This window comes from Oreochromis niloticus, linkage group LG11 (genome assembly GCF_001858045.2).
Source record: "Oreochromis niloticus isolate F11D_XX linkage group LG11, O_niloticus_UMD_NMBU, whole genome shotgun sequence".
Classification (NCBI taxonomy): domain Eukaryota; kingdom Metazoa; phylum Chordata; class Actinopteri; order Cichliformes; family Cichlidae; genus Oreochromis; species Oreochromis niloticus.
In genome coordinates, this window is record NC_031976.2 from 36153840 (window position 1) to 36174990 (window position 21151).

At 41.2% G+C, this 21151-nt stretch overlaps 1 protein-coding gene across 2 annotated transcripts; it reads right to left on the reverse strand.

Moving 5' to 3' along the window:
- Positions 1–4251: 4251 nt before the first annotated feature.
- bag6 (BCL2 associated athanogene 6) lies at positions 4252–21133 on the reverse strand. Of its 2 annotated transcripts, none has more exons than XM_025911405.1 (25): positions 21001–21133; positions 18408–18495; positions 18195–18312; positions 17607–17821; positions 17267–17338; positions 15745–15867; positions 15441–15646; positions 15189–15321; positions 14011–14211; positions 13838–13928; positions 13399–13449; positions 12464–12810; positions 12316–12388; positions 11337–11689; positions 10663–10927; positions 10389–10558; positions 10162–10215; positions 9082–9190; positions 8807–8931; positions 8098–8232; positions 7034–7090; positions 6709–6933; positions 6198–6305; positions 5959–6105; positions 4252–4791 (listed from the first exon to the last, which is right to left on the reverse strand). In XM_025911405.1, exons 2-25 carry the CDS (start codon positions 18486–18488, stop codon positions 4696–4698), a joined length of 3555 nt encoding a protein of 1184 aa, XP_025767190.1. In that variant the 5' UTR covers positions 18489–18495; positions 21001–21133; the 3' UTR covers positions 4252–4695. The 2 variants fall into 2 exon arrangements, with proteins under 2 accessions (XP_025767190.1, XP_019220331.1); XM_019364786.2 differs by having other exon boundaries at positions 13706–13928.
- Between the last annotated feature and the right edge of the window lie 18 nt (positions 21134–21151).

Consider the following 21151-nt stretch of genomic DNA (forward strand, 5'->3'; position numbering starts at 1 on the left):
CATATCTTCTAGTTTTTGAAGCTTACTTACGTGCTAAGCTTACTTAACACGTGGCCAAAACAAAATCCAAGCCTATCCCTAAAAAAGCCACCCAAGCCTTTCTGGCAGTAAAGAAGAGTAAAGCTAAGCATGCACTGATGATTACTTTTAATAATGAAAGGCGGGGAAATACCCGGTCCTCATCGCGTAACCCATGTTGTTTCTCTGAGTGAGCGACTCTTCCTCTGCTCTGAACATGTAATGGAGCAGAGAGGTGGTCTCGATGTGATGGAGAAGCCCATCAGTGAAAACTACAAGCTCCTGGTTTGTGCTCCCGTCTTTCTCTGGCTGAAACAAATGAAGCATATTTGCAGCTCTCTTTCTTGGCACACAGTTTGACTTGTCCAACAGGAAATGACAGATGAATAAACTGCTCAGATTTTGTCATTTTGAGTGTTATCACATTTCCTTCCTGTTTCCATTCTTTATGCTAAGCAGTCGCTGACCAGTCGCTGGTTAAACAGACTTCTTCTTGAACTTTTCCTCTAAGAATCTCAATGATTATTCTGTCTCGTCTTGAAGCAGTAATAGAGAGAAGCTGTGTGAGCTCAGCAAACAATACACCTTGTGCAAATAGCACAATGCTGGCTGGATGAGGACACACCACGGGCTGAACGTGTACGCTGAACTGTTTTTCACACAGTGGGTTTGGCTGTTTGCAGCGTTAACAAATTAAGATTAGGATCAGATTAAAGTCGAACCTGGCAAAGCTCGTTTGTTTTCACTTGTTACTTTTTTCCTCCCTCTGTTTAAAAGCACATCCCAGGTCATTGGAACAGCTCTCCTTCATTTTTCAAACAAGCAGCAGGACCGAGGTGCTGGCACAGACACGGTCATAGAGCTTTGTTTGTCAGACCGTGCTGTTGCCGAGGTGAAGGTTGCTCAGCCACGTGACTCACTCTCATTCCTCACCCTGAACAGGATGCAGATCAGGAACTGCAGTCCTCAGGCGGTCAAGCCTGTTCATCAACATGTTTGTGAACTCAAACAGCTCAGCTGCTGATTTGGCAGGTGAAACAAAATGCTTTGTGTACACACTAAATAATAAAGGCCCTCTGTATTCAAATGCACTGATGCATCTGTGAAAAATGAAATTCAAACCTCTGTCTGAACGGCACGGGTTGTTTTATCTGAATTAAAAAATTAGCCGTTTGCTTTCTGGACTTTCTGTTTCTTATAGAAGTTTACATCTCAACACACAAAGAGTAGTTTGAAATGTTTTTCTTAAGAAGGAGGGGAAATCTAAAATCAACATTTCTGGGCAGGAAAAGATTAGAAATGCTTCCTGGGTCAAAGTTCATTTTAAAGGAAGCTGGGAGGAAGCACATGGTGAGTGTGTCACTCATGATTTTTAATGGCTGAATTATAAGAACGTCAGATTATTTTTGTTTTTGCAGTTAATCTTCATTCAATGCAACAGTAACAAAATTAAATGAAATAAGCACAGATGGTTTGGGGTGTAAAAGGACAGAACTAAACTTTCTCATCTAGAAATACTGTCAGGGTGGATTCAAGAAAAGTGCTCCAAATGACGATCGCATCTCTGTGACTTCACTGAGATCCTTCACCTTTAACTGTCTTCTCATCTGAGAAAATGTGGAGCATCTGCAGCACCGAGGTTCTTGTTGTGGCAGCATTTATCACATTGTCATCTGGTACTCTCTGCACTGGTGCTTACTGAGATCAGCTGCAGTAAACTCAAACCTGACCTGGTGCAGGAACCAGAGCTGAAGAAACACTAAAATATGAGGTGTGGCCAAAAGGCTCCATTTAAAAATTGGGAAATGAGTCATTTTAAATTAGGAAAGGCTTTTATCATTTGTTGGTAACACCACACATATTTTGACTGACAGGGCAAGGACTGGTCTCCAGGACTGCTAAAGGACACTGTACACTCCTATAGTATCAAGTCTTCATTTACAAGATAAGCCTGACCTAATTCCCATCCTGCTTGGCACCCTTTTGGACTCTAATGGGACTCGTTTCCAAAATAAAACCGGTGTTGTATTAGATAAGACTCGAAACTAGTGATTGGGACCATAAACTCATCAGGATTTTATTGAGGTCATTGATCATGTGGGAAGCATCCGTGTTGTCTCAGACTTCTGTACAGTTACACATCCAGAGAAGATGCCCCCTGCTGGTGATTATAGGGGATGCATGATTTTGCTACTTCTCTTTTCTGACTTTAGAATTTCCACCCATCTTTTATGTCTAGTCTTTGTATTTAAAAGTATCATCAGGTCTTCAGCACCCCCTGGTGGGCAAACTATAGAGTAGTCAGGTCATTTATTTCTTTTTAGTCCTTTATTTATTTCAGGATTTTTCTCAGTCTTTATTTTAATTTTTTATTATACTTATACTTTATAATAATAATAATAATAATGGATTGGATTTCATATAGTGCTTTTCAAGGCACCCAAAGCGCTTTACAATGCCACTATTGTAAAGTGGCATTGTCTAAATATCATGAGATTTAGATAGACGTTTATTTATAAAAAAATTATATATCCAGGTTTCAATCTTTCAGGTCAGTTCTTCTATCTGCGGGTGACATCATCTCCCCCCCAACTTGTCGTCCTGGCTCCCCCTTGCCGTAGCATGTGTGTTGTACCTCATCAATCTATAGCTCTGTGAGAGTCCCTTCTTCCGAATGTTGGAAGAACTAGTGTTGTCTGTGAAGGTTCTCAGTCATCCAGGTCATTGTAGTCTAAGGAGTTTAGAAAGAAAAGCGTCTGGACTTCTTTAAGTTGCTTGAAGATGTTTCACCTCAAGAAGCTTCTTCAGTTCAAGGGTCAAATGCTGGAGGGTCCCAGATTTAAGCCCTGTGGGATTATTCCCCTAAGAGGGACAAAAGGACCCCCTAATGATCCTCTACCTAATCACATGAGCCAAGGTGTGAAAACGGGTGTAGGTCACAGTCAGCCAAAGTTTCAGGTGAGCTCATTGTGAAACCTGGCCCCACCCTATCATGTGATTTCCTGAGGTCAGATGGCCCAGGGTGTGAGTGGGCGTTAAGGCGTCTGGGAAGGATCTCAAAACTGGATTATAGATGGCAGACAGTTGGTCTCGTAAACCACCGCCTCTGTTCAAAGATGGTCGCTCACAGTGGACATAGATGGCTTCTTTCACTCCTCTTTCAAACCATCTGTCCTCTCTGTCCAAAATGTGAACTTTGGCATCCTCAAAAGAGTGACCTTTGACCTTTAGATGCAGATGGACTGCTGAGTCTTGTCCCGTGGAGGTGGCTCTTCTATGTTGTGCCATTCGTTTGTGAAGTGGCTGTTTGGTCTCTCCGATGTAGAGGTCTGGGCATTCCTCGCTGCACTGTACAGCATACACCACATTGTTAAGTTTGTGTTTAGGAGTTTTGTCTTTGGGATGAACCAGTTTTTGTCCGAGTGTGTTGCTGGGTCTGAAGTACACTGGGATGTCGTGCTTGAAGTAGTGTTCCAACAACATCCTACTATTGTCGTCTCTTGTTCCATGACTTCATATTTATCCTCTCTCTACGGTAGACTTGGTTAGCATGGGGGGTTAGGACCTTTACAGACGCCCCAGGTGGGAATCGAACGTGCAACTCCCGATGTGTTGTTTTACCACTACGCTATCCAGCTGTTGTTGTTTTTTTTTGTTTTTTTTAAATGATACTGCAAATACTTTCCAGGTAGTTTCCAAAGAGCACTTCTGTTGGAAGGACACAAAACATTTAATCCCATCTTGACACATGGGTATTTGCACTTTTGCTATTCATGTAGTTTATTATATCCCTTACTGTTTTTCTCACTACACAACTCACTTTTTTTACCTTGGATTTTAATTAGATTTCAGTCTGAGTCCTATCAGGTTTTCAGGTTTTTTAAGATGTGGTGTCTTTCTTTTAGGGTCTGCTTTTAGTCACATTACATTTATTTTATTGATCTGTGGTTTTCTCTTATTTACTAACTTGGTCAATGTTGTTCCTTTTAAATGTGCTATGTGCTAAAATGAGCATTTCATGAATATTACAATTGTTGCATTCTGCAAAATGTAGTTAAGTGCTCAACTTTATGGCTTCATTAACATAGCTTAATAATGTACTGATACACTTAAACTCATACTCAAGTGTACTTAAACCTTTTTAAAACAGGATTGTTCTTTAGTATTTTCACAGTGTACAATTAACACTTTAGGAACTTCTTTCCTTAAAAAATATGAATGAAAAGAGTACTGTACTGTAATTATCAAGATTTTTATTAAGCATACTGTACATTCATGTACCAAACAGCATCACATGAAAGTCTTCTCCTGTGCTCAAGAGTACTGACAGGGAGGCCAGAGTCCACTAAATAATGAGGATTCAGGCTCCACATGAACAAAGCGACACAAGGGGGAAAAGAAAGCAAACAAGACTAAAGTGACTAGATTTAGTGTAACTTAAATGTGGTGCAACACCTTTTTCAGTGAAGAACATTCTGTCAGCAAAGGTTGGACTAAAACACAGAGCAATAAATAGGCACTAGGGAAGTAGCCACATCAGCGCTAGGCCATTAGTCAGAGAGCTGTTGAAAAAGTGGACAGGCTGTTTGGGGGGTGAAGCTGCGCTGACTCGTAGTCAAATCAAAGTCCCAAAGGAAAGCAGGTGGAGGAGGAATCGGCTTCAGTGTTCGATTGTGATTATGAGTCTGGTGAGAAAGCTCTGTGTGCGTTGGGGAACTGCTGAGAGCTGAAATCCGGGTCTTCCCTCACTCGTTTCTTGATGTCTGTTTTAACCTGAAAAAAAATTGACTTCCATCATCGGTCAAGAAGGTGAACGGGCAGTTGTGTCACCGTGAGCAACTTCACTAAAAGCTACAGTCATAGTGGAGTTTAAGGTGGCGTTTTGTCACTCATTCAAGTGACTTCTTCAGCCACAGGCTGACTTCTGACTTGGATGAGTGATGAAAGATAAGACTTTTACTTTGAATGCAAACTGTCTCTCTTTACAGTTCGTGTCAAAGTGTTACTCCTACTTAACTAGCAGTTTACTGAATGTTTGGAGACAAACTGGCATCTTCCAAGCAAACTACAGGTGACCGCAGACACTGTATACCTCTTTGCAACCAGTTTCAGCTAATGAGTGCCAGCAACCATTCACCAACTACTTGAAGGATACACGTCTTTCCCTAGTGCTGTGTGGTTCCCAGCAGATCTCTAGGCCTGTCTGACAGTAGAGGCTTTAACCACTCTAGTAGTTTTCTACTAAAGGAAGTAGCTCTCCAATTTACTGGTGTGTGCTAACTGCAGGAACTGACTCCGCAGGGCAATTTTCTTTATTGCTGGTTACCAGGAAAGGAAAAAAGCAGCTACTCTGGTGCCGGGAGGTCTGAAAAATATTTTCAGGGGCCTGATTGCTAAAAGTGGCATACACAATTTTCCTCTTCACCAAAACACCTGCGATCAGTTACATTTTTAAATTGCATAACAGCAACATAGAGGGTGCTCTCTGAGACAGTGTTTTGTGAGCTTCTAAAACGTTAGAAAGCCAATTAACTGGGTCACAACATGACATTGTAACTGTGTGATCAGATGCAGCCACTGTGTCAAACAAATTCAAGTCATCACTGCTGCATTTTTCCATAGTTTAGCATTGAGATGGACATTTTGAATCTTACAGTTAGTGTGATTATACAAACTGTGAGTTTCCTTTGTATCATCCTGGTGTGCTTTCACTCATCCTTCTGTCCTTAAAAACACTCTTAGGGCTCTTAATAGCCCTCCTCATGATTTCCCAGCAGTTTTCCACATTAGGAGTCTTATAATGGATGCTTTATGATATATTTCTTTTCTTTACTAGATTTTTATGTGGCCAGATCTATGAAAGCTGCGCGCAGCATGAACATAAACAATGTTCGATGTGCCTCTGCTTGATTTTTGCCAGTTTATGTAAGATGTAGTTACCTGTTCTGAATAAGCTTCCTTCACCTCCTGGGTCTCCAGGTCTTCCTGCAGCCGCTCAGCAGAGGTGATGGGCCTCACTCCGGCCGTCCTGGCTGCTTGACTCACTGCATCAGAGAGGGAGAGGAGGGCCGCACTGCCCTGTCCTGTCTGAAATCACACGCACAAACATGCAGCATAAAGAAAAGGGAGAGAGGCGAAATTCTTATGTGATGACAAAAAGTTGCACCTGATTTTATTACCTTTCTGCGTTTTGCTGGCATGCCATGCAAATATGCATCAGACAATGGAGGCTGAGCCTTCATCTTCCTCTGAGTCATAATATCACACCTGATGATGGGAACCCATTCCTAAAACACAGACAACGGAGAATATTAGGATTAAGAAAAAGTAGCTTTGAAAGGACAGAGTCATAGTTTAGGTCAGCTGTGTCACTGCACTGCAGCTAAGCAAGGCAAACACAAACGCACAGGATTTTGCACAACATGTGTCCAAAACTTTGGTTAAAGTTTTTTTCACAGAACTGGAATTCATACTTCAGTTGACGGCCAATAGAGACAATCACCTATTATTATATATGTGTTTTTCAAAAAAATAAACAGTTGCTATATATAAAAAGAAAAAAACTGGTGCCAGTACAGCAATAGCACACGGTAAATGTAAAGCAGGGACACAAAGAGTTAAACACTTTTTCCAAATGGAGGAAAAAGATGACAGTTAAAGCAGTAAAAAGCGGTGGGAGGGGGCTCTTACAGGAGGAACAGCAGCAGCCCAGCCATCCGACTCTCCAGCAGACTCCTCCCTCCCTCCCTCCGCTCCCGCTGCTGCCATATCGCCACCTAATGGCACGGCTCCTCCTGAGGCTCCCAGGTCCCCAGGCAACACCCTCGTGTCCCGTGATGACACCCTCGTCTCCTGCGACACCGACATGGCCTCCTCTGCTGTGGTGGCTGCAGCTGGTGACAGGTTGTCCCCGATCTTTGGAGGTGGAGAACAAAACCATGAGGAAACTAAAAGGAAAAAACAGGACCAGAACTGGCAAACTAAGGTCCTCTGAACTCTCGCACACCATGCTTACCGTTGCACTTTGTGCCTGTTCAGGCTCTTGGCCACCAGCTGCAGAAGACTGATCTCGCTGTGAAAGAATACCATGTAATATTTATTAGCCATTTCAGACGGGCAGTTCAGAGAAATGTGATATGGAGCAGCCATCAGATAAGAGGGACTGCTCTCTCTGCATGTTGCACATGTGCTCTGCACTGCAGGAAACACACAAGGACAGTAAAACCAGATTCTGAGTCTTATCGCAGATGAATTATTGGCAGAGGTTTGAAAAGAGTGTTTGACTGACCTGCTTTGTCAGTATCTGCTTCATGTCACTTGGAAAGATTTTATTAATATCAGAAGAGTTCCTTATAAATATTTTAAGTTATTTTAACTATTTAGCTGCACAGTTTTGTTTCATGTTGTACTTAGATGGTTATGTTTTTGATGGGTAAGGCCATTAATTATCTCAGTAAGCCTGCACTGTTTCTCATGGCCAGCAGGGGGGCTGTCGAGCTTCCACTGAAGTCTACGACCTCTGATGACTTCATGGTTCTATTTTCAAATTTTACTGAATACAACATGATTACTTTGTACAGTCCAAATTAAAGTTAAAGAGGAGGATAAAGCTGCTGTATTCCAGGATTGGGTGATGAGCTGCTACTGTGCAGGTGAGTGGTTTATGTATCAGATCCACTTCTTGCTTGTCTCACACACAGCTGCAAATGTTCTGCTTGAGGCCTCTACACAATGACCACAGTGTCTGTGTCCATCTTTTATATCGTGTTTGGTAATAGCTCAGTCAGGCTGTCTTCTTACATGAAATTTGTACTGATCTGCACATACATGTCGCAATGTGCAAAGATTTATCTGTAACTGCAGGATTTTGTTTGCTGTGAGTCACAAAAATTGATTTACAGATTTACAGTTACACAACGCTAAACACACACTACAAAAACAGCCTGAAGCTTGAGCGGCTGCATCAAGCAGATGAGGCATGGGGGGGTTTGCTTTCCTTGAATTACCATCACGTCCAATTTTATTCTGAGAATTTGAAATTTAACGTGCATGCAAGTGTGTGTGTGTCTGCTGCGTTACCTGTGTGTGAACGATGTAGCTCTGGATCTGCTCCTGTGTGATGGGGATGTGCTCCAGAATCACCTGCAGTCTCATCGTCATCATGCTGGTCATCCAGTTAACCAGACTGGGGCTGATGTCACTTGACATCCTCCGCTAGAACAAAAAAAAGTTTGTTTTTTATCTCACAGGGACATTTTCTCCTGTATTTTGTCACTTTTTAGGTTACATCCTCTCTTTAAATTGTTAAAGTATACCACTTTTCTTAGTTTATATCTCTGACTATTTCTATTAACATCAAATGACAGAGCAGCTGAATTCTTCATTCTTTACTTCTAAGTTATAATAGTGCACATGACACTTTCTCTTTTGAAATCACTTTAAAGTCTGACTTTCATATCTACTGTTAAACAGCGGATCTCCATATTAAACTTGAACTGTTTCAAATAATGTGTAAACTGTATGTTTTAGCTGTAATAGCTCAGAATTTACACTAGTTGATGCTAATTGATGATGCAGTGATAGAAAAAATATAGACAAGAGTACAATGGAACTGTCTCCTGTCAGAAGCACTCAGTAGCGCCTCTGTGTGGCACTGACTTCTCCTGTAAATGCGTGTAAATAAAATTGAATTTGTACAAAACACCAAATTTGACCTTCTTTGACCAAAATGTACTACTTCCATTTGTGATAAGTATTTATTCTTGCTGAGTGGAAATTGTGTACATACAATTCGGTGGTTGATGACAGCAGTTAGAGCCCTCTGGTCTCCTCTCAGGCAGTGAAGGTTGAGAGCAAGACACTCGAACAACGCCTGGTTACACATCTGTAACAGCTGGGGCCCAAATGTTTCATCTGGAAAACACAATTTAAATTAAATAATAAAAAAAAGTGAATGTATTTCAGTTACAAGTATAACATTTCCCACAAATATTCCATAGATAAACTCTTTAAGCTGCTGTTCGACACAAAATGAGGAAACAATGAAGCTAAAGTTGAGTTTACCAGTGCAGCGCAGAATGTGTGTGGCGATGCGAGTCAGCTGCTGTCTGAAGAAAATCATGTTGGTCTGGGTGATATCAACGCCCTCCAACACGCTGACTGAAGACTCTCTCTGTTTCAAAGGAGAAGATATCTTCAAAATTATTTCAGTCAAAAGCAGATGGCACTTTAACATAACATAACTCTTTAATGCTGTGGGACGGGTTAGCAGGACTCAAGGTCTGCTGCTGCTACCCTGTTTGCAAGCAACTAACATTTTCCCTACAATGTAACAACATCCCAGCTTCCTATCATTGACTGTGGCAAAATGCATTTGAACACTCCACACTACATGCCATCCCAACCATGACTAAATGTACAGAACATAAACATGCAAATGGTAGAAATTGTAATATTTATCAGTGGCTAGGCTAGCTATGACAGCAAGTTATTTTATCTAGGTGCTTCAGTACTGATGAGTCTGAAATAATACCAGTTCAATACTTGCTGCTACTATCAGCAATTCCAAACACTGTCTACCTTCATCTACTGCAAATTAAAGTAGTTTTATATACTTCACATCTGCTTTGCCTACCAGACAAAACAACCCATTAATATTAGGCAGGTCGGTTCCAAATTGTTGAAGGTCAAATGAATATTCTGACTGAAATCCTTAAAAAAAAAACCAAAAAAAACTGACAGAATACATGACAATTTGTATAACTTTTTATAACTTTTAAACTTTAATACAAATTTCAGCTTTAGTTCAAGTTCATCACCTGGTTACAAGACCTGAGGCCATAGACAGATTAGCAAAGCTATCACTTTAGCAGGAGGAAGCCAAATGCAATCACCATCCACTCCGCACTGAACCTTTTTTTGTAACTTAAAATGTGCACATCAATGATGCTGTGACTCTTTAGCTGTTATTCTCTGTACTCTACTGTAGTGAAGTGATGTTTAGTTACATCTTTTGAGAAACACACAACAGACTGCATTAGATGCACATATATCCAAAGCCAATCTGTGGAATGATATTATGTGCTTGATTATGTGCTTGAGTTTTGTAAGTCGTTATGAGAAGAAAGTAAGTGCAGGACTTACAAAGCTTTCAGTGATATATTCCTCCAGTTCATTGACAAGACTGTCAGCAGCAGCCTGTGAAAGGGAAAGAAAACATCAATTACTGATAAGGTTCATAAAAAATAAAAACAACCAACAAAAATGAGGGATATGTTATGAAGTAAAATAGCTCTGTCTACTTGTAAAGTGCCTCTAAAATTGCCAACAACATTCAAAGAATGACACAGATTCTGGTGAGTGGTACTGACAGCAATGTTCTGATCGGTGGGCTCTCTGCCGTTGAGGTAGTTCTGGTTGAAGAACTGGGCCAGTTGTGGCTGGATGCGGCTCAGAGGCTGGTGCTGGCCATGAAGCAGCATCACCAGGTCAGACATAGTGAAAGTCTGACACACCAACATCAGCAGCTCCCCAAAGAACCCTGGACCCAAGATACAAAAAAAATGTACACAATCAAGAGGGAGACAACATACATATAAATGAGTCTGTATCTGATATTATAAGTAAATGCGGGTTATTACTTACCCGTTGGTTCCTCGGGACTGATGAAAATGTTGGTTGACTGCGACAGCCTCTGCATGAACTGGGCGATGCTCTCCGTGTCGTTCTGGCCTTGGCCCAGAGAACCCATCATGGTACTGAGGACACCGCGAACGATGCCCGTGAACAGCTCCGGGTCGAGGGCTTCGGCTGCTGCTGCGCCAGGGTTAGGTGTTGGGTTGGGCCTTGCCCCGGGTGCTGGAGTGGTACCAGGGGGAGGAGGGGGTGGTGAAAAGATGGGCTGGGAGGCCTAGAAATAAAGTGGAAACAAGATGTCAGGGTTTAGTGACAGTTTAAATGCAGCTGATTCTTGTGAAAATGGAACGAACTGCACATGACTCACTTGCTACCAGCCCTTCCCTTGGAAGATATTGTGATGAATAGAACTCATTTAAAATTATGTGTTTTCCAAAACCTTTTTCCTCCTTTTGTTTGGAGGGAATCTCTTGACAGCCAATAGAGATACAGGTGATAGAGTTGTGCTCTCTGAGTGCTCTTTTGCTTCAATATATTCAGTTTCCAATAATCAAATTATTTCAACAAGGCAATCCCTCCATCTTTGTATTCATTTCTTGCACAACAGAGTGCAGATCAAATCCAAAGGTAATTTGGATGTGGAGTGCATTGTGTGCACACATGTCAAAGACAGGAGCACTTACTTGCTGCATGAATTCAGCCATTCCCTGGATGAAGGCTGGGACTCCAGACGTGGTGACAGTTATCGAAGGGTTCCCAGCCGCACCGCTTCCAGTGCCGCCAGCTACCCCTAGGAGTGAACCTAGAAGCTGGCCAAGGTCTGAAGGCATCTGCTGGGGCTGGGGCTCACTGTTGTTGGTCTCATTTTGGTTTGGGGTGGCAGCAGTAGTGTTTGCAGCAGGAGGTGGTGTTGGACCCGAGGTGGAGAAGGAAAAGGAAGAGGAAGATGAAGATGAAGAGGTGTGAGTAGAGGAGGAAAAGGAAGAAGAGGTGGGTGTGGATGTAGAGGAAGAAGAGGATGTGACCGTTTGACCAGCTGCAAGCAACAAACAAACAACAAATCAAAACAAACAACTAAAATACTGTTGAAGAATATATTAACAGAAACATATGCCTGTATATTTTTACTAATGAACTTGACTAAAGTAGCTTTGAATGATTTACGGTTAAAAATAATGCTTATTTATCTTAATCTAAGAGAAAGAACCCTTCAATCCATCCTGTGTGAAAAAAAGCTGTTTTAACTCCTCCCCCTTTAATGTCATCTTCTCTTTAAGCCAACTTTGGTTTGATTGGCTGCCCCTCATACTAAAGGTTAAATAAAGGTCATTATAGTTAATTATTTTTTTACAAACAGTTTAAAAATATCTTAAGTAATATTGTGCACTTTTAACAGTAAAACAAAAATAGAGAATCTGTTTCTAATTGTAGTCTGCCAATTTCAACAATGCAGTAATGATGTTGTCTGTTTATTAAGAACACAGCATCTACATGACTGAGACACTGAAGCCTTTTAAAATTGTTGCATGCACTGAAATATCTACTCAGAATTTCTTTGATCCTGACCCTGACCAAAACACCCCAGGCAGCATCGTACAGATCCAGGAGTACAAAGGAAAAGAAAAGTTTAATATGTCTCCTTTACTGAGTAAATCATCTCACCCATTTGTCCGGGGAGCAACAGCTGTCCAACCAGTCCACTAATCATCTGGTTGAGAGCAGCGGGATTGAAAGCCTGTGAGGAACATATTATTATTCATTGGTAATGCTTAAATATCTCATGGTAAGCATCACACTGCAATATTCCCACCTGTCCGGGCTGCTGGCCTGGCATGGCAGTCCTCACATTTATGGTGGTTCCCCGGGTACCAAAGGCAGGAGGGGGCATGTTGGGTGCAAACGGGGGTCGGGTGAAGACAACCCGTGCCTGGGGTTGGGGGCCAGTACTGGGAGGTGGCGGGGGAGCGGTAGGAGTGGTGCTGGGTGTATTAGGGCATGTGGTCGTGGCTGAGGAGCTGGCTGTGGAGCTGGGTGGGGTCGGCTGCGGTGGGGTTGGTTGGCCGGTGGCAGCTGCGGTGGCGGCGCTGGTCGCTACGGCAGCAGCATATTGGCTGATTTGTTGCATGAGATTCCTCATAAAATCAGGAGGGAGGGCGCCTAAGGGTGAAAGAAACACCAGGGAATTAGTAGCACATGATTTAATTTAGTTGGTTAAGAGGATTTTCAGCAGTTAGCAAAAGAAGGCTTTCGTTCTCAAAACAATATTCAGTATCCCACTTGAACTGTGGCATGATGGAAAAAATTAACCGGACAGAAAGCCCTGCTACATCATGTGGGCAACCCCAGCTCATGGTACTTTTTCACTTTAGGTTTTAAAAATACTTTGGCCCAAACAGCTCTGTAGCTAACATAAACCTAAGCAGCTCTAAGTCTCTGCTGTCTCAGCCAGCTAGTTGTAAATACACTGCACATAAGATTTAAATATATCCAACAAAATTTGTGAGCTATGACTTTGCTTTTAGAGCAGGATACGTTTATTTTGATGAAATGCTCAAACTTTTACAGCCTCTATACTCTATGATAAAATTTTATGAAGGCTAATAAGTGTTTTTTGTGGAATGATTTAAGAATTTACATGAATGAAACATGCCAGTAAACTATATGTCCTTGGTGTGACTTGAGTGAAATCGAGTTTGACACCTCTGTTTTACATGAAGACACGCAGTATTTTCAAACATGCTATACCTGGCTGTCCAGTCATTTGCTGTCCAGCTGTTGCTGTGTTTGCACCTGGGCCTGCACACAAACAAGAACACTCTCAGTTAATGCTGGTCAGACTCTTCATGAATGTAACATTTGCATTATCAGAGCCATCATGTAACAGACACTGGAAAGATCATCTTGCTTGTAAATTCTGAGTTAAAAGTCCCATCCTGCAGCTCTCTGCTTGAGCCAGCAGTGCAGACGTGGAACTTATTTAACTCCAGTGCAGTGACAGACACACACAGCTTGAATGGAGCATTCAATCAGTGGCGGGTAGGGGACAACACACCGTCCGTGTTCATCTGCATCATGACCACCGGGACTGCCTGGTGGCTGATCCTGATGACCCGGTGGCCAGCCTGTCCCTGTCCAGCCTGCTGATTGGACGGGGAAGTCTGTGTGGGGGAGGTCTGTCCCTGACCTGCCTGCTCCGCCTGGCTGGTCGGCTGAGTGGACGTGGCTTGTCCCTCAGTGCTGTTAGCCGCAACAGTCACTGTGGCACCCAGGTTCATCTGTTGGTGAAGACGCAAGCAGTCAGTCTGGTTTCCTAAGAGATTTTCACTTTAGTGACTAAATCTGCTTCCATTCACTTACTTGCACTGGGATGTGGTGGTGCATAGCTCCAGGAAGGGAGACCGGGTTGGTGTAATGAGAAAATGGCCGGACTACATGCAGGTGACGGGGGACGGGACTCATTAGGTTCAATCGCAGGTCGCTGAGAGCTACTAGAGTGTTACCAAGGAGACGCAGACACTCCCATGTCAGGGCGAGAGTTCGCTGGTCCTCCTCTCTCTCCTGTAGCAGAAAAGAAACTTGTTGAAATCTTATCTCATCTCAAACTTAAGTACACTGTATAGAGATCACATTTTCTTTATTTGCTTTATTTTTAATTACCTATTTTTACCTATTTTATTGTTTGGGTTTTGAAATCTTTACATTTTACCTACCAGACGATTGCTTTACTAACCGATCAGAGCTTATTGAACACTTTACATGTTATTCTGTCATGTCTCGTCTTCTTAGTGTACTTTATCCAACATTTCTTTATTCATTTTATTTTAATCTTATTCTTACTATTTCTATGATGATGTGTCAATTTAATTCATTTATTTTCTCCAGAGTTTCTAATCGTTTTCTTTTTTTAATTTGTTGTTTGTCTAATTGCAATTTATTAGCATATCTCTGATTCACTTGTCAGAGGAAGAAAAGGAAGATTTTGGAGCTTTAAAGGACACATTTGAGTATTTGGTATAATGAAGTCAGCAGAGTGAGTTATGGGTTTTTGACTGTTTAAAGTAACTTGCAGGTTTCACTTACTTTATTCGATGTTACTACCAATTAGAGATGGCACGATACCACTTTTTTATGTCTGATACCGATACCGATATCATAAATTTGGATATCTGCCGATACCGATATGAATCCGATATTATGTGTTTTTCAATCAATAAAACTTTTTTTATTGATTGAGTCACTCTGATCATGACTCAAAAAGCTAGATCAAATATTGGTAATGCAATATTTTCAATTCTGTTCTCACTTTGTTTTTTACAGTTTTTCATTTAACTGCAAACCGGTTAACATCACTGATAGCTGCAATGATCCATTTCCCCAGTGTCTAACATTAACGACTACTGCTTGGGTCAATCAGTGCATTCCTACTTATTCGTCTAAACAAGGATTGACAAGTATCAAAGCATCTGTTATACAAAGCACGGATTAACAATGTATAGTAAAGATTTCCAGTGAATTGTTTTTTGTTTGAATCCTACTGTATTGTTGTTGTATTCTGCAGTGGTGGCTGTCTCGAGGATGGTGTGAGCTCTCTGGATGAATGGTTGCAGTCTCTCCTCAACCCTCCGCAGCTCAGACAGCATCTCTGCCAGTTCAGCCGGGCTGGGATGACTGAAAGAGGAAAGAAAGGCAGACAAATTAGAATTACACATGACAGAGACATACAGAGAAATAAATGCACAGTTTGACCTTTGTAGAAATCTGAGTTAGCAAGCTAGATTTTGTCTCACTTGGGTCCAGGTTGCGGTGTTGGTCCCTCAGATTGAGCTGAAGAGGAGGGTGGAGGTGGGGGAGTTGTTGGAGGTGGGGAGGTGTCCATTGGCTGAGCAGAGGGAGAAGGAGTAGAGGTGGTGGAGGAAGATGATGGAGGAGGGGGAGCAGCGGCAGGAGCAGCATCGGTTGTCTCCGTTTGAGAGGACGAGTCAGTTGGTCGACCCTGAAAACCGACACAAGAAAGCAGCAAAACTGTTACTGAGAAAGGAGCAGTTTCTCTGGAGCGTCTCTGCTGAGGTATTTGGGAGGGTAAGTGCTCACCTCCATTCGTTGGATGACATCATTGATGTCCCTCAGCAGGTTCTCAGCTAAGACCAGCCTCAGCCTTGGCTCACTCTGCACTGGCTGGTCCATATCGATGTGCACATTCACAGACCCATTGCTCTGTAACAAAGAAGGAAAGGTGACAATAAACAAAACAATTCAGTGTCATGTGCAGCTGTGTACAATTATGGCATCATTAGGATGAAGTAGACATTTTAAATGAGAATAAGAAAGAAAAGTATGTCTTTGTGCCCCCTTTTCCCTGTTCGTGCCCTATCGGCCCCCCTGGCTACACTTTGCTAGATCCGCCCCTGCACAGTTACCAGCCGTCAGCTACGTAGAAAAGGATCCTGGTGTAGAAAGTAATATTAAATAAATTCTAACAACAGCTTATCAATGTTAAACGTTCTGCTGTTGTTCCGCCGCTGGTTTCCTCTTTCTGGTGCAAAGTGTGCCAAAAACAAAGAAGAGAGAAAAGCCGATCAGCTGATCATTAAGCAGTTTCACGATTGAAGTAGCAGCAGGAAGAGGCAGTCGCTCCATATATCGGTTGTTAAGCTTAACGTGGGAACGCTTTACAAACATTCAGAGATGAACTTACACACTTGCTTTACTTCTCTCTGGGATAACTTCCTCAGAGATGAAATGCTGGTTTGGTAGCGAGGCTACAAATACACACAGCCACTCTATCACGTGAGCACACTGCTCCGACGTGCTACAGTTATGAGCCGAGTTACGCGTGTAGCAAGTTTTGTGAGGTGCTTTTTTGATATTTAATGGATCGGATTACATTTTTTATTTCTCGCCGATATCCAATCCAGTAATTTAGGTCAGTATCAGACCGATACCGATACGTAATATCGGATCGGTCCATCTCTAGTATATACAGGTGTTAGAGAGACATTTGCCTCCATCCAGATGACATTTTGTTCAGGGAAAGCCTGTTTCAGCAAGATGATGCTACACTGCATGCTGCATGTATTACAACAACAAGGTTTATTGGAGGAAGTTCCAGGTGCTGAACTGGTCTGTCTGCAGTTCAGACCTTTCAGCAAATAAAACCATTTGACGCATTATGAAAAAAAAAATATGACATGAGCCAGCATGGTTGCAGCAGCTGGTCTCCTCAGTTCCCAGATGTTTATGGACTCTTGTTAAAAGAAGAGGGAATCCTCCACAGCGGTAACAGAGTCCTAGATTTTAAGGCCATGTTTTCTTAGCTTTTTCTGAGACATGTTATTGCTATCAAATTTAAAATGAGTAAACATTTTCTCAGTTTAACATTTTCAACATGTTTTAAATGTTCTAATGTGAATAAAATACGGATTCAGGAATGAAATTGCAAATTATTTCATTCTGCTTTTATTTAATTTTTACATAGTTACCAAAAATTTTTGGAATTAGTGCTGTACTTTTATATTTCTGACTAATTTTCAATCAACAATTAATCGAGTATCCATGTTTTTGGGGTGCAGGAGCAGGGCGGTGTACTGCACTGGGAGAACATGCAAACTCTCACCCCAGTGCTGGTTGTGACTCTGGCATTCCTAGCATTCTCTCCCATGCTGGACACCATTTGCTGGACTGACATCTATATGAAAAGATTCAGGTACAGAATGACCAAGATGAAAACATTATTAACAGAAACCAACAGAGGGAATATTGCATACAGACGTTAAATTCAAAGCAGAGAATGTGCTTCCACTTCTCTGCTACATGGCGTAATAATTAGTAGTAATCAATAATGGACTAATAACATCGGTTTTCTGAGTTGCTTTTCATCACCCTTTGGTTATATCTGAACCTTTGCATGTGACATTGGACCATAAATATAACTTGAGAAGATAAAGCAGACCAACCTGTATTTGCTGGGGATCCATGATGTTGACAGGGAGGTTGAATGTGCCAAGCATTACGTAGCTGTTAGCGTTGCGATCATGTGGAGGCACTTGTGATGTTCCCTGGGAGGAAGAGGATGGCCCACTCTCGGCTGAAGAGCCTCCTGACCCTGAGCTGGGCTGTGAGGGTGGAGGGGGCGCTCGCTCCACGAGGTGGATCACTTTTCCACCCACATCTGGTAGAAACAGTCATATGCAGTTACACATCTCCAATCATACTTCAAGAAAATATTTTTTAAAAAAAGCATTTCCAACACACAGACTCTACTTGAATGCACTACTAAATCTTTCAGTTAATTACACATAGCTGTTAAATTCTTTTTCAGCAATGGCCCACATCATCAACACAAATCGTTTTAAAAAGCAGCAGAAACTCTTAAACACCATAGTAAATTTCAATTTATCTGTAACCAAGTGTAACCAAAATGTTAAGAATTCATTCTCCGTGTAATACCAAATACCCAAAAACGTATTTCCTGCTTTCCAGGAGGAAGTACAAAGACCAACAAGTAACAATCTAGTTCTGCATTTCATTCTTTATTTACTTACTGTAGTCTGCCAGAGTCCTTTCGTCCTGCAGCACTCTGCCCTGGTAGATCAGCCTCTGTTTATCCACCGGTATACCCACTGATGGGGCAATGTGCTCCTTGAACTCTTTCACCGTCAGCTACAACAAAGATTGAACAGACATGAGTAACACCACAGGAAAGATGAACTAAGAATAAGAATTTCCTCCTGAGTTTGCACCATGCATGTACTTACCTGAGCGCCAACAGTGTAGGTTCTGCTCTGGGAGTCTAATGTTTTCACCGTCACCTCTATGTCAGCAGTTTGTTCTTCCATTGTGTTCCTGTAACAGAAAGATGTATTTTCCATTTATAGCTCAGCTGAAACTGGATTCTTAGGGTAAATATGATGACTGTTATGTGAGAGTTTAAACACTTTGCTAATTTGAAATCCTCTCATATTTCTTTCTTAACATAAACATCTATTTTAAACATCTCTGTGAGATGTGAAATGGAACATTTGGGACTAATTAGGACAATTTACAGTATAAAACAAAGACTCTCACTTAAATTATCACAAACATATCTTTTGTCATTTGATACTTGCTGACTCAAAGGGTCCGTAAAAACCTGATGTGCCGGCCAGTAATTACCAACTGATACTGCTCCTACAGCTATGGCCAATGATAATGTTTATTCTCAATTAATGTGTTAATAATTACTCACACGGTCTATAAAATGTAAAAAGAATATATGAAAATAGCTTCAAAATATTGTGGTTGTTGTAACTCATAGGTTAAAAAAAAAATATTCAGAAATGTAGAACATATAGGAAACAAAACACTGTGTGGACCTACAGCAAAATTAAAAAAAACAACAAAACCACCATAAAATGTTAACTACAATACTTTTATTTTCAAAAATATGTGCATACTCTTGTAATAATAATTAACAATATTTAACTATTATTTATTTACAGCAATTTTTCTCTACTAATGTTTTCTCAGTTATCTTCCTCTTTATTGGTGGACCACTCATGATGTTGTGGCACTAATGTGGCAAAATACTATTTCCTCACTTATCATTTTAAATGTTAAAGTTCATGATAGTACATTTATTAAAAGACTGAACAAGTTGACAAAAGGGCTGCCACAGCCATCTTTCTCTTTAAAATGAACACAATTAGATTTGCAAACTTGCATCTAAACAAACTACAAAACTTTTGGAACAGTGTTTTTTGGACGGACAAGACAATTGTGGAGATAATTGGCCATAATACAAAGTGCCAGTGGTTTAAACCAAACACAGCATATCAGCATAAACGTCTCATACCAACTGTCAAGCAAGTGGTGGAGGGGTGATGTTTTGGGCTTGTTTTGGAGTCTAGGATGTGGGCACCTGCAGTCAGTGAGTGGATCATAAATTTCTCTGTATGTTAAAGTATTCTAAAGACAAATATAAAGCGCCTTGAGGCGACTGTTGTTGTGATTTGGCGCTATATAAATAAAATTGAATTGAAATATGAGGGCATCTTTTCAATAACTAACCCTTGTGTACAACAGAACAGCTAAAAAAACCCCCGAAAGAGTCAAGGTGTTGTAATGAGCAAATCAAAACAAAATCTAAAGTTCATACTGCAATCTGATGTAATGCTGTGACAGGAGAGCTTTGTATAAATGAATGCCCGCCAACCTCAATGAACTGAAGCATAAACCATGTATAAAGAAGAGTGAGACTGATAATATCATACAGATAAAGATTACTTCAAGCTGATGCTGGTTAAGGTGTTTCAATAAGCTACTGAATCATGTGTGTACTTAGTTTTTCAAAGGACACATTTACACAGAACACACATGCTTTGTGATCAAGATCATGCTAATAGTAGACAATGTAACACGTGGGAGAAGATGATGTGAGAGACTGATAATGTCTTACAGAAAACCATTACTTCAATTTAATGATGCTAAGGGTGATTCTACAGGCTACTGAATTATTGGGAGCCCATAGTTTTGTTTTTGTTTTGTTTTTTTAGACACTACTTCTGCATTTTGAGTTAATTGTTGTTAAACTTTAACACAGTGTCATATGTCATATAAGTATGTTATAATTTTCAGGCGTAGTAACAAACTAGTTATTATCACCGGATTTGAAAAGCCTTAAAAATAAATAGAAGATGCATTATGCTTATACCATGGCAAGGATAAGGTGTGTATTGTTTTCCCTTTCATTTCATTTGAAATGTTTATCTAAAGAATATTTTTTCGCCACCATCTTACTTGTCTTGACAGCTACGCAGCATATGGATTTATAAAGAAAATAGTGCCGTCCGCAGGTGCAGAAAACTTCACAGAGTTGAATGTTCCTCAAAACCAGCAACAAAAACACGCAGCAGTTTTTTTCGTGCAAACCACCGATGTAAAACCGAAGGACACAGCTGAGTCTGATCAGCGAAACACTTGCTCGTGTTGTTTTGGAGTTTGCGTGCTCGGTAACAGCGTAATGTTGAGTAGTTAGCCGAGGAACCGAGGCTGCTTCATGCTGGGCCAGACACCGACGTGCACTATCTTTATTTAAACTCTTTTTATTAATTTAACTCTTAGAACAGTGGTATTTGACTCTATTTCTATTTAGCAGAATTTACGTGTAACAGTAGCTTACTTAACCACCAAAGGCTTGCTAGCATGAATTAGCTTTGCTTAACTTGGAAACCTGGCAGACGTCACGAACGAAGCTAACTTTGAGCTAACTAGCTAATGCTAAAGCTACTAAAACGGAACGTTAAAATTAGCTTAGCAATCCGAAACAGAGTGAAATTCGTTTTAATTAAGTCTGTGTCGTTAAACAGTTACCTTAGAAGTTACTATCCTCTCGACTTATCCAGTGTATGCAGCTGTTTTCTTATCATCAGCTAGCATGCAAACGACTTCCCTGTAGCTGCTCTGGTACTTGCCAGAAACTGCCAGGCTACGCGGATATGACGTCTAGGCGGCACCGGAACCA